This window comes from Phaethon aethereus (assembly GCF_964289735.1).
Source record: "Phaethon aethereus genome assembly, chromosome: 18".
NCBI classification, from domain to species: Eukaryota; Metazoa; Chordata; class Aves; order Phaethontiformes; family Phaethontidae; genus Phaethon; species Phaethon aethereus.
The window spans coordinates 7,832,974-7,844,691 of record NC_138594.1 but is presented as its reverse complement, the minus strand read 5'-3'; the positions used below and the strand labels follow the sequence as shown (position 1 = coordinate 7,844,691).

The 11,718-nt window shown below is 42.7% G+C and overlaps 1 protein-coding gene across 1 annotated transcript; it reads right to left on the bottom strand.

Annotated features, from left to right (window-relative positions):
• Positions 1–1,524: 1,524 nt before the first annotated feature.
• Positions 1,525–10,309, bottom strand: UTP18 (UTP18 small subunit processome component; the record flags this gene model as incomplete). Its single annotated transcript, XM_082008150.1, has 13 exons — positions 1,525–1,578; positions 2,761–2,903; positions 3,520–3,694; positions 4,595–4,718; positions 5,019–5,109; positions 5,928–6,028; positions 6,368–6,542; positions 7,426–7,551; positions 8,433–8,518; positions 8,745–8,824; positions 9,469–9,564; positions 9,663–9,790; positions 10,010–10,309. The coding sequence occupies 13 exons, from the start codon at positions 10,307–10,309 to the stop codon at positions 1,554–1,556; spliced, it is 1,650 nt and encodes a 549-aa protein (XP_081864276.1). The 3' UTR covers positions 1,525–1,553.
• Between the last annotated feature and the right edge of the window lie 1,409 nt (positions 10,310–11,718).

The following is an 11,718-nucleotide window of genomic DNA, read 5'->3' as shown; positions in this document are numbered from 1 at the left end:
TATAATGCCACTTTCACTGAAGGCTTAATGACTTTACTACTGGTTACTGGAGCACCTTGTCTTTTGATGTTACTGCCCAAAAAGCTCCCTCATGTGGACAGATACTAGTCACATTTTATTCTCAAAGCAGGGGTTTTTTTATTGTAGCAGATTCCTTGTCAACTTTTTGTTCATGTATTTAAAAAGAAAGAGGTGGCCAATTCAGGAACAAAGAATTTCACAACTGATTCAAAAATCAAGTATGAAGTGATACTCAGGATGCTTTGCTTTCACAGAAAGCTAAGAACAGGGTCATCCTTAGGAATTAAAACCACATTACATACAGTTGCTTTTGTGACACACAGGAGGCAGTAAGCACAACTGAGGGTGGTGTTTCTCACTTTCTGGTTTAGGCCAAGCTACAGCTGGCCCATTAAGTTGGGCTGAACTACAACACCTGCATCAACAGGGCTTCAGGTTAATTTACTCCTCCAGTCAGCAAAATGCTGTTTCCAATCCAGCCTCAAATGAACCTGGCAGATGGAAAAGCTCACACTAAATGCATGGAGCAGAGGTTACAGTTTACACAAAACTGATGTTCAGCATTGGAATACTTCATATGCTCATAATAAAGACATTTAAGCATTTCTTAAAGACATCAGCTTGAATGACAACCATTACAATCTACTTAGTTTTGCTTTCACAAAACATTGGAAAAGGTTGAAACAACTTGCCTGAAAACTTATCAGGTACATTTATTAAGGAACAACTTTAAAAATATACAGATGTTACATTAGTATTTTTGAACTTCCATACAAGATAAAAAAAACTTCTTTGATTTTGTCAGTGTATTTGCATCTGCAGGTTGCAACACCTAGAGGAAAATTAGTACAGAGAATTTTGTTAGTATCTTCCAAACATTTAGCTGTCACAGAACTTTATGCATGCTTAACATGCAGAAGATGTACGTACCAGTCTGAATGAGTTTAGCTTCCAATCAGTAACACGTGTCAAACAGAACTACTATATTGCTGTCAAGGCTACAGGTCTTTCCAGTTTCCCAAGAAGAGTTTAAAGTGTACAGTAAAATGGTATCTGCACACAAGCTCCACTTCAAACTTCAGTAATTTATGTAATCTAAATTTGAAATTATACAGACTCATGTAGGCTCACTTAGGTGACTTCATGACAGGAGCAAGCGAAGTATCTGCAAGCCTACAGCTGTTTTTAACAACACTGCCTACGAGTTTGATTTAAATATATACAAATTTTTAAAACTGCTGTCAACAGGACTGAGCAGAAATTTAGTTGGACTACCAACTCCCTGTAACAGTATTATTAGAAAAGCTGAGATTGACAAGACAAGCCTGACTCTTGCCCATCATGTGGAGCCTACTACCCGAGTGATCCAGACAGAACAGTTTCAGATTACACAGTATTAAGAACTTCTTGTTGCCATCTATAAAAAGGTGGAGGTAGGAAAATGAAAATAAGGTTCCTCAAGACAGTGTTGCCAACAAGTTCTAGTGCTTCTTTTACCTCAGTTACAGGTCTGTTTTCTCCTCTATCTTCTTTTAAAAATCTGAATAATGTTTCAGTCTGAAGAAAAAAAAAGTTGAAACATTTAAAATTTTTCAGTAACCTATTGAGTGAGCAACACAAAGCAGCAACAACTATTCAGTAGTGTCACTGAATATTCTTAGCTAATCTGAAATACAGGTGTAGCAAAGGATGGCAATCATCAACATGCTAGATTTACTTGAAGTTCCATTATAATATGGAGTTCCAATTAAGGACAAATCACAAGATTTATTCACATTTTTACAGACTTGCTTGGGAGTCTTTCTAAATTCTGCCTGTCAGACTTTGTAAATCATTAAAATCTTATATTAAAAATAAAAAGTTTTTTCAGTATCACATAAAGTTACTCAGTTTAAAAAAAGAAATATTCTTGCTCTGAGTTATCTCTGATCACACCAGCAGAAAAAAACCCCACCACAACACTTCTCTCTTCTCACACAAAGGCAAACAGTTAAGCTTATGCTAGTCAGACAGCAACGACTGAGTTCGAGTTCCATGTTAAAACTAGGATTTTAGAATCCAGTTGTAAGCTGGCAAGAGAAAACATTTATTCCTATGCCCTCACAATAAACCATGAAGTCTTGCCACATGCATCATCCAGCATGTGCAGCAAGCCTTCAAACCTCACTGAGCCTGAGCACAGGATCACCAAACAGTTGAGGTTGGAAAGGACCTCTGGAGGTCACCTGGTCCAACTCCTCCTACTCAAAGCAGGACCACCCAGAGACAGCTGCCCTGGACTGTATCCAGACAGCTTTTGAGTATCTCCAAGGATGGAGTCTCCACAACCTGTCTGAGCAATCTGCACCACTATTCAGTCATCCTCCTGCCAAAGACACTACTCACCCTGCCTTTGCAACTAGAACAAACCTATGCCGGGTATGGATGTTAACAATGAAGCACAGATCTTTTAATCCTCTCAACTACTTTTTTTAATGGGGAGAGCATCCAGTAGCTGGCTTTTTACATACTAGTTATTTCAGAAAAAGACAGTAAGAGTTTTGATAGGGATGTCTGCAGCAATGTATATTTTATAATCAGACAAGGCTCATTCTCCAGAAGGGAAAGCCAGCTCCACACTCAGTTAAATCATCAGGTGAAATTCAAATCCCCAAGTCAAACCTTATCATTTACCAGCCATCTGCCCCACCTTACAGAATAGAAACATGTTATCTGGGATTAATGAATCTAAGTACATACCTAAATAACAAAGCTTTGCCTTTGTTATTTGCTACAGAGAAAAAACCACTTCTGGGAGAAAAGTCCATAGATTGAGCAAGATAAATCTGTTTTCTTCTGAACACTGGGAAGTTTGAGAATACAGTATATGAAGGAATGTGCACCTATTGAGAAATAGGTCATTAGTTATAACAGTTAGGAAAAAGCCACTAAAACTCCAATTAAAGTATAAATTTAAGTTGAAGGTCAATGGTAAGTTCAAATGTTCAGTTATATTCCTATCCTACATCACTCATATATAGAGTTATACTGGAGAAAAGGTGCAGGGAACTCACTACAAAGCCAGTTATTGCAAGTCATTTATTCTTAAGTAATTACATCAAAGCAATAAAAACAGGCTTCCAAACCCTCAGATTAATTCAATAGTTCTACTGTTGGCCAGAATTCCAACAAGGTTTGCAAAATTTTGAATGAGCTAGGAAAAACACCACATAGTAAGACCATTACAGTTAACAGCTGTTGAAAATTCACATTGTTGCCAAGTTATATTTACAGCACTGAAATAAGGGCATTTCAAAAAGGGAAAAACAAAAAGATGTTTTTTTCAGAATAACCTCACTGAAGAAAAAGAATTATTTCCTTATGAATGTACAGTATCTTGTACATGTCCTGACCTGCTTGGTCTAGCAAATTTTGCAGTACACCTATCCACTCAATAGCAGCTTTATTATGTCACCAGGAACATTTCAAAAAAGCTTGTATTAAAGAAGCTGAACATACCAATTTGACAGCCTCATCAGTTTCTCGGGAAGCCACTGCCAAAATTTCTGTGGTGGGATTGAAGGTCACACATGTAGCAGATGTAACTAGGTTCATTATGGCTTTAGCTGGTTTAGGACGGCTTTCTTTGAGACAGACATCAGTAGTATATAAATTTACAACTCCAGAATCTGAACTAAAAAAAGAAATTATTGAAGACTATAACCAAGAAGAAACATTTACAGTACGTATTACCTTGTTATCTATAGCCACCATGCAACCAAAAATGTAATTTCCAATTATTTACTGGAGTTTGTAATGATATTTTGTTTGGAGCTTGATTTTGCTTTGGACTTTATAATAGTATTTAGTGAAGGCTTTTTTTGTTTTTATTTTTTATATATATATATATATATATATATATATATATATATATATGAAGAGACACACTTAACTGTGGTGAGCCTTGATAAGCCCATTTCTTGTACAGAATGAATTCAAAGCAATGACAGCGTGGTATCAAAAGCTTCTGAAATAGTTTCAAGCTTCATGATTTTTTTTTATACCCTGTACAGTAACTCCACTTAAAAAACCTGCTTCTACAGTGGGCTAAGAAAATGCATACTGTACTTAAGTATTTGCTAGTCTCGTTTAAAGGAAGTGATACCCTAGCTGAAGTTGCATCTCAGTTAAATACACTCGGAGGAACACTTTCAAGCTTGTGGGTTTGAGCTGAGGCATCTTTTCAAATGCTAACATGCTATTTAGCAGGAATCAAATGGGGAGTATAGGAAAGAGAACTAGAAAAGGGGAAGACCCTGAATTGACATTTGTACTACAGAATTTATGATTTCAGTCAGTATGATTTCAAAAGTAACTGCTAAACCCATATATGGCAACAGTAATACATTAAGAGTGATATTGGTATTGCGTTACGCTATTTTAGGTACAGAACAGACTGAATTATCTATTCACTTCTACTCTAACCTTACTTAAACCAAACTTACTGCATGTTCTTACACTCTCACCAGCCACCGGTAAGTTTGGTCAAGAGATTCAAAATGAGATAGGAAGTTGTCAAATTCAAGTCACTTACCCACACGCCACATACTGGTTATTTTTTGAAACAGCGATGCACCTTCCTTCCAAACAACCTTCATCTTCAAATTTGTGTAGACACTTTCTGCTTCTCACATCCCAAATGAAAACTTCACCTTCCTCTGGTTGCACAGTAAAGTAGAGAGTAAAGAAACCATACATACAGAACACATTGTCTATTTTGTTAAAATAAATTTCATTAGATGACAACTATCAAATACAGGGTATTTAAAAGAACAACTGAAGGCATACTAAAACAGTTAACTCCATTCTGTAACGATTGATCACTCAGTTATATTTTTAGGCCAGTATCTGGCCTAAAGTCTTTTAATTACCCATAATTATTAAAACAATAAATGAATTACAAAAACTTATGCAATTTAAATGAAATTATGATTAATGCTGTTAAAGAGAATACTTACTTGAATAGCTATATATTTTACTGCTGTCTGGAGTGAAAGCAGATGCAGTGCATCTTCCATTTACTTTCATAGTGCTAACCAGTTCCTTTGTCTATAGGATGAAGAACAACAATGGTGACAATGATTCTGCCAAAAATCTGTAGGAAAGTTGTTTCCATACTCCTGTCCCGCAAAAATCTTAAGTTAGCTACTGCCACGAAAGTAACAGCATTAACATTTTCAGTTCCTATAGACCAGAGAACAAGCTGATGTATATGAGTCCATGATCATTTATTATTGTACAGCTACAGCTAGTTCAATAAACACTAATTCGCTCCCTTGCTGAAGGGTCTTCATTATATAATGAAACTGAACTTTCTTTTTAAATAGTATTTTTCCTAATAAAAGTTTAAAACAAATCCAGCTGCCATCATACGCATTTTAAAATCTGACTGAAAAATTCTATATGCATTATGAATCACAGTTTATGGCATGATTCATGAACACAGTACAGCAGCATGCACTAGCACTATTCCCAAAAAAGCAGTCCTATATTTCTTCCACCCTCAGATGCCTGCTCCCATGCTGATGCCATTCCATTTGCCACCACAGTGTTTGTGCAATCAACCAAAATACAACACTGACATACAACTTTTTCCAGTGACAGCTTAAAAACCCATGAAACTGGCCTTAGCTCTGCCAGCCCCACAGAGAACTGCATAGTCAGAAAAAATTCTCAGATAACCCAAAATAATTTTCTGAAAATATAGTTAGTTGATTCAGCAGCTCATTTTTGAAGGCTGTCACAGTATGCGTCATACCTCTGTTTCAACTGAAAGCTGTATGGCTTTTCAGATTAAATATAAAGCACATTCAAAAACGAAAAGGTACCAAGAAACTGAAGCTACATGAACCATGAAGAGAAACTACCTTCATTGACAACAAGTAAAGGTAACCTGAAGTTCCAGTTAGAAGCATAAATGATCCATCTGGAGATACTTCGAAGTTTCTGAGAAATCTTTCCTCCACACCTTTAAAAAGAGATTCAGAACTTCAAATTGGCATAATTTATTCTTTTTTCCTCAACATTCAGAGGAATGATGAATATGACAAAGACCTGACTTCAGCTTTTCATTTCTGTAATACACTGTCACAGTAAAGTTACAACTCAACCTTGTTTATGTGTGACAATTAACTTTTAACAACCCAGGCCAACTAAAGCAAAAGGTACCCAATTAAAGATCCCCAAAGACAAGTTAAAAATATGACCTCCAACAATTCACCACACTTCCTTTTAAAGCAAATTCATGTCAACTCTATTGGGGACAGCTTCAACTATGCCCAGACACTTAAAGCACTATAAAACGTACCTCTTACTTTCTGTATAGGAGTAATACTTCCACTCATCATGTCATACACAAAGAACATTTTATGGTGAGTACCAGTGGCTATAACTTGTTCTCCGTCAACACTGAAACAAGCCTTGTAAATTGGAAAACTCTCTAAATAGATGCTCTGTATTCTTGGATTCCTTATACCATCGACCTTATTAAAAAAAAAAACATATTATCATATTAAGGAACATACCAAATACTTCTACATAGAAAATTCCTATCAACTAGCCAGTACAAGAGACTTAAACAGTAAGAGGTACAGAAGTTTGAGAAGAGAGGAAGAGATCAATGCTTCAACCTACAAATAACCTGACTCTTGGTTCCTCACCCTAAATATCAGGCACTCCCAGCTTTCCTGGATATACTTCACACCTCTTACCCTTCCCTGTCTTGTCTGTGTTTTGTTCAAATAATCACTTTTATTGTGCTTTTCTGAAAACGGAAGCATTTGCTTTGTATTGTTCTTTCCTGCAGCCCTGTGGGAGCGTCAAATTCCACCTGTGTCTTTGACCATTTCACCTATACTGGGCCATGCTGAAAGTTCCTAAATACAGTTATGACCTTTAGTTTCCAGAGAAGCAGGGCAGGAATGTCCCAGGATGAGCAGCTTCCTGCTGCAGTACAGTCTCTCCATCCCCAAAATGATTTCACAGCAATATTACAGTTTTAAATGAAAGTGGACTGCTCCCCACACTAGAGGCAAACAACTTAAGAAAAAAAATAATCTCATTAGTCCTCATCACTGCAAGCCTTAAAACCAAAGATTTTTAAAAACAAATCTTCAACTAAAAACTCTGATACAACAAAGTTTGCCTATACTCTGTAAGTGGTTGGTATGAAGTCACAAAAGGGAAATTTCTTCCAACAAGATGCCTTCAACCAAGCAAATTCCATTCTAACCATAGACATTACAAGCCCTGTGAGCACACCATTATGAGAGAAATCAGTCTATCATTCCAGGGTATCTCAGGCATTCTTACTAAAAAAAGTTTCTGTACTTGGTCATTTACATAGTATAGATTGAAATTCTTCACCTGAAAGAGTGACACAGATCGATCATGTCCAGCAGTCATGACTACTTGAGCAGAGGGATGAAACTGCACAGTTACCAGTTTCCCATTAGCAAAACGTTCCTGATTAGCAGGCACGCAGGTTGCCATCTAGAGCAAAGATCAAGAAGTTTAAAAAAGATACAACTTACACATTTTTGCTAATGCTGATAACAGCCAACGTAATTGCTCTTTATTCTACAAAAGCAAGATCTTGAACCCTATGGTGAACTTTTAGACAGCATGACATATGCAGCACACACACAGAGTAAGTTTAGTAAGTTGCTTCAACACAGCAGCATAGACATAAACCAGCTAGACTTTCTAGTGACTTCAAAATTAATGGTCTATGTAAAACCAGTTGCACACTAACTCATCTGAAACAGCTGTAGATGAGAGTGTAAGAAACATTCATATACCATAGAATAGTTTGGGTTGGAAGGGACCTTAAAGACCATCTAGTTCCAAGCCCCCGCCATGGGCAGGGACACCTTCCACTGGATCAGGTTGCTCAAAGCCCCACCCAACCTGGCCTTGAACACTTCCAGGGTCAGGGCATCCACAACTTCTCTGTGCAACCTGTTCCAGTGTCTCAACACCCTCACAGTTAAGAATTTCTTCCGTGTAACTAATCTAGGTCTATAGAGCTAGCTAAGCTAGACTTAAAAGTCTAGCTCTTTGCAAGGACCATTTCAGTAGCCTCTAATTTGTGGGAGAGTCCTATCCTTCCTATGCATAAATTAAAGTTCTATTACAAGATGCTACTTTAGACTACATAAATTAACTCCTATGTCAAACAATACATCTCAATTTATTGTTTCATGCTTTCATGATGTGAACATTCCCATTTGTCTGTTCACTCTTCAGAGTTTCAAGTTAGAGAAACAAACAAGAAATTCATACGATTACTGATTTCACTGCCCAAATAGCAACAAAGGAGTCAAAGTGTGTATATGGGTCAAACTGAGAAGGAAAGATCGGCTTGCCTTTACCTTCAAAATACCTCTTGGCAGGGACTCTGAGTTTGATATGAAATTGCCAGTCCTGCATAGCAGATCGTCATCTTCATCACTGTCACCTAATTAAGACAAAGCACATTAAAAAGGCTAAACACTCACAAAACCTACAAATTCCTTACAGAAGCAGATTAAATCAAAGCACAGTGAAAGAGGGAAGGAATAAAGCTGACTTATACAGCATATTATCACACTACTGAAACTGATAAAACATCAAATTTTTTTTTTCTAAGAAGCTGAATAGGGAAACACATAAAAGCTTATTAGGATAGTAATGGGTTTATTTACTATCACTTGCAGTCCTTTTGGATTTCTTCCTCATTTCTAAATCAGCCCAGGCAGGAACTCCCCCCATGGCTCGCTGAAACCTAGCAAGAGAAAGGTAAGGAGGAAAGAGAAAAAAACACAACTTTTGAGAAAGTAATCTCCTTCTGTATATTAAGTACTTAGAAGATGTACAGTCAGAATTTCGCAAGATTACTTGTACTTGGAACACTGTGCAAGTTCTTTAAAAATTCACTGAGCTTTCTGTGTTCTGCTGACTTCCTGAATGTGCAACTAAAGCAAAATTGATACCAAACATTAAAGCACCATTCTTTGGAGCAATACATGCTAATACCAAGACAACACAATGACATCTAAAGTTCTGCTTTGCTGTCTGACTATATTCTCATTTCAGCTCATTCTTAATATAGCATATTAAGTTAGCATCTTCCATCATCCTATTTACAACACAATGTATCACAACAAAAAATTTCTGGTATAATTCCCTAGAAGACAAATTAGTTTCTGCACGTTTCCTAAAACAAGTAATAAAAAAATTAGTCTAGACAATGCTAATGCACATTGTTTATTGTTCTTAATATAATTTTGGATTTTAAAGTACTTCTAGTACTATAAGAAGCACTAGCTTTAAACAGGCCACATGAATACAGTGAGTAAAGAGGAAAGTGATTTTAAGTGTCACATAGACATATCTTATCTTAGCCACAAAAACATTAATGAAACTCACTGTTCTTCAAGTCTTCTTTTTAGCTTTTTCTTAGTAAGTATCTTCTCAGCATCACTTTTCATGAAATCTTTTCTATACCTATGGGTCATATCAACACTAGAGGGTGGAAAAAAAACAAAGAACATGAACATCACTCAAACCGATGCCACTTAAAGTCACAGACACATAATTCCTACCTGCAAACTTGAACTTACTCTTCCTCAGCTTCATCATCTTCATCCACCCAGGCTGGCTTTCTAGGCATGAATTTATTTTTTGCTTCGTTTTCTACTTCCGAATCACTGGAATCTTTCTGGAGACTTTGCCTCTCTGCAGGATTAAGCTGAAAATACCAAACAGGCCATTTTAGCCCAGCCACGGCCCGGTGCAGGGAGATGACATGCACGGCGGCGGGGCGCAGGCAGGGGCAAGGAGCCGAAACAAGGACCAGCCCCTACTCGGGACCGCAGGAAGCGCCGCCTCCCCGCGCTCCCCGCCGGCGGGCCCGGGCCTCAGGGAAGGCCCGTGGGGCAGGAGCCACCCGCCGCGCCCCGCGTCTTACCCTCTGGGGGCCGGCCAGCCGCTGCAGCAGCTCATCCTCCTCCACGTCGAGGCTGTCGCCGAACACCAGGTCCTCCAGCTCCCGCTCGGCGTCCGACGTGCGGGAAAGTGCCTTCAAGTTCCGGGCGCGGCGAGCCGCCTCCGCCCGCTCAGCTGCCGCCGCCGCCCGCTCAGCTGCCGCCGCCGCCGCCTCCGCGCGCGGCTGGAGCGGCTTCACTCTCTTCTTCGTGTTCTTCATTTTCTTCTTTTTCTTCGCCGCCGCTGCCGGGCCCGGGCGCCGCGGCCCCGCCGCGGGCTGCATCGCTCCTGACGAAGCTGCCGCGAACCGGAACCGGAACGCGCGCTCGCTAGCCGCGTGACCCCCACTTATACCACCTTCCTTGCCCCGCCCCCGGAGCGTGATAGGCTTGTCCTGCTGCCCCTCCTCAGCCCACGTGACCCGGCCACTTCCCCGGTCTCCAGACACTGTCACGTGATCCCCTTTCTTTGCTTTCCTTCCCCCCGCCTCCCTCCCCCCACCCCGCATTCCACGTGATGCGCCCCACGGCTGGGCTGCTCCATTGCGCGCTCAGAGGGGTCCCCCGCCCCGTCTGACAGCAAGGGCTCCTCACCAGCCGCCCAGCAGCTGTCCCGTGCGTGCCGCCGTCCACCGGAAGGCAAAACAAGCCTCAGCGGGGCTGCCCTTATCCCCCAGCCTCTGCCCAGTCTCTGAGCCCCCCCGTTTCCAAATGGTTTCCCCCGGAGGTGGTACGGCGAGCGAGGAAGCCCCAAACAGCTGGGAGCCCAATGAGGGCGCGCGGTGGGCCGGGCGCTGCGCGTGCGCAGAGGCGTTATGCTAATGTTGTTGATATTCCGGCGCAGGGAGTTGGGTTTCTTTCTCCGGCTGAGTGAGAGGCTGAACTTTCCAGGCCGCCTCCTGCCCCGCCGGGCCCGGCCCCTCGCAGGGGGAGGCGGCAGGCGGAGGGGGCCGAGCCGAGGGGAGGGGGCAGAGGCAGCGGGCGTCTCCTGCCCATGAGGGCCTGATGGAAAACACAAAGGACCTGGTGAGTACCACAGCCCGGGGGAGGTGGCAGCCGCGGCGGGGGCTGCCCCGCTGAGGGAGCAAGCGGCACCCCCGGCGCCTGCGGGGAGGGGCGGGGTGCTCGCGGTAGGGCGCGGGGAGCAGGGGGGGCGGGGGGGGGCTGGGTGAGCGACTCCCCTCGGTGCCTGTGCCGGGGGAGGCCGGCCGCCGCCGCTGTGAGAGGGAGGAGCAGCCCCGGCGCCCTCCGGCTTTTGGGGAGGGGGGCGGTGCGGCTCTGCGGGGGGGTGTGGGGGGGTGTGCCGGCCCGGGGCGGGGGACTCCTCCGTGCCGGCCCCCCGCGGGCCGTGGAGCGACGCCGACTTTCTGCGGAGCGTTGTCGCGAAAAGTTTATCGCGGGCAGCTCCCGCGGAGCCGAGCCGTCCCGCGGAGCGGGGGCAGCCCGGGGCGGAGGGGCCCCCCCCCGGGGCCGGGGGGGCGGGGGGGGCGCCGTGGGTGGGTGCTGGCAGCGCTGCAAAGCCTGTCACCCACGGGAGAGCTGCGGGCACGTGGAGGCGCGCAGCGGCGGCTCCCCCTTTGTTGCGATCCCGGCGGAGCGCTGCGCTCCCCGGCCCGGGCTGTGGTCTGGTTCTTCCCCTTCCTCCCCTTCCTCGTCCTGGCGGCGGCCGGGGTCGGCAGTGAGGAGCCGCGGG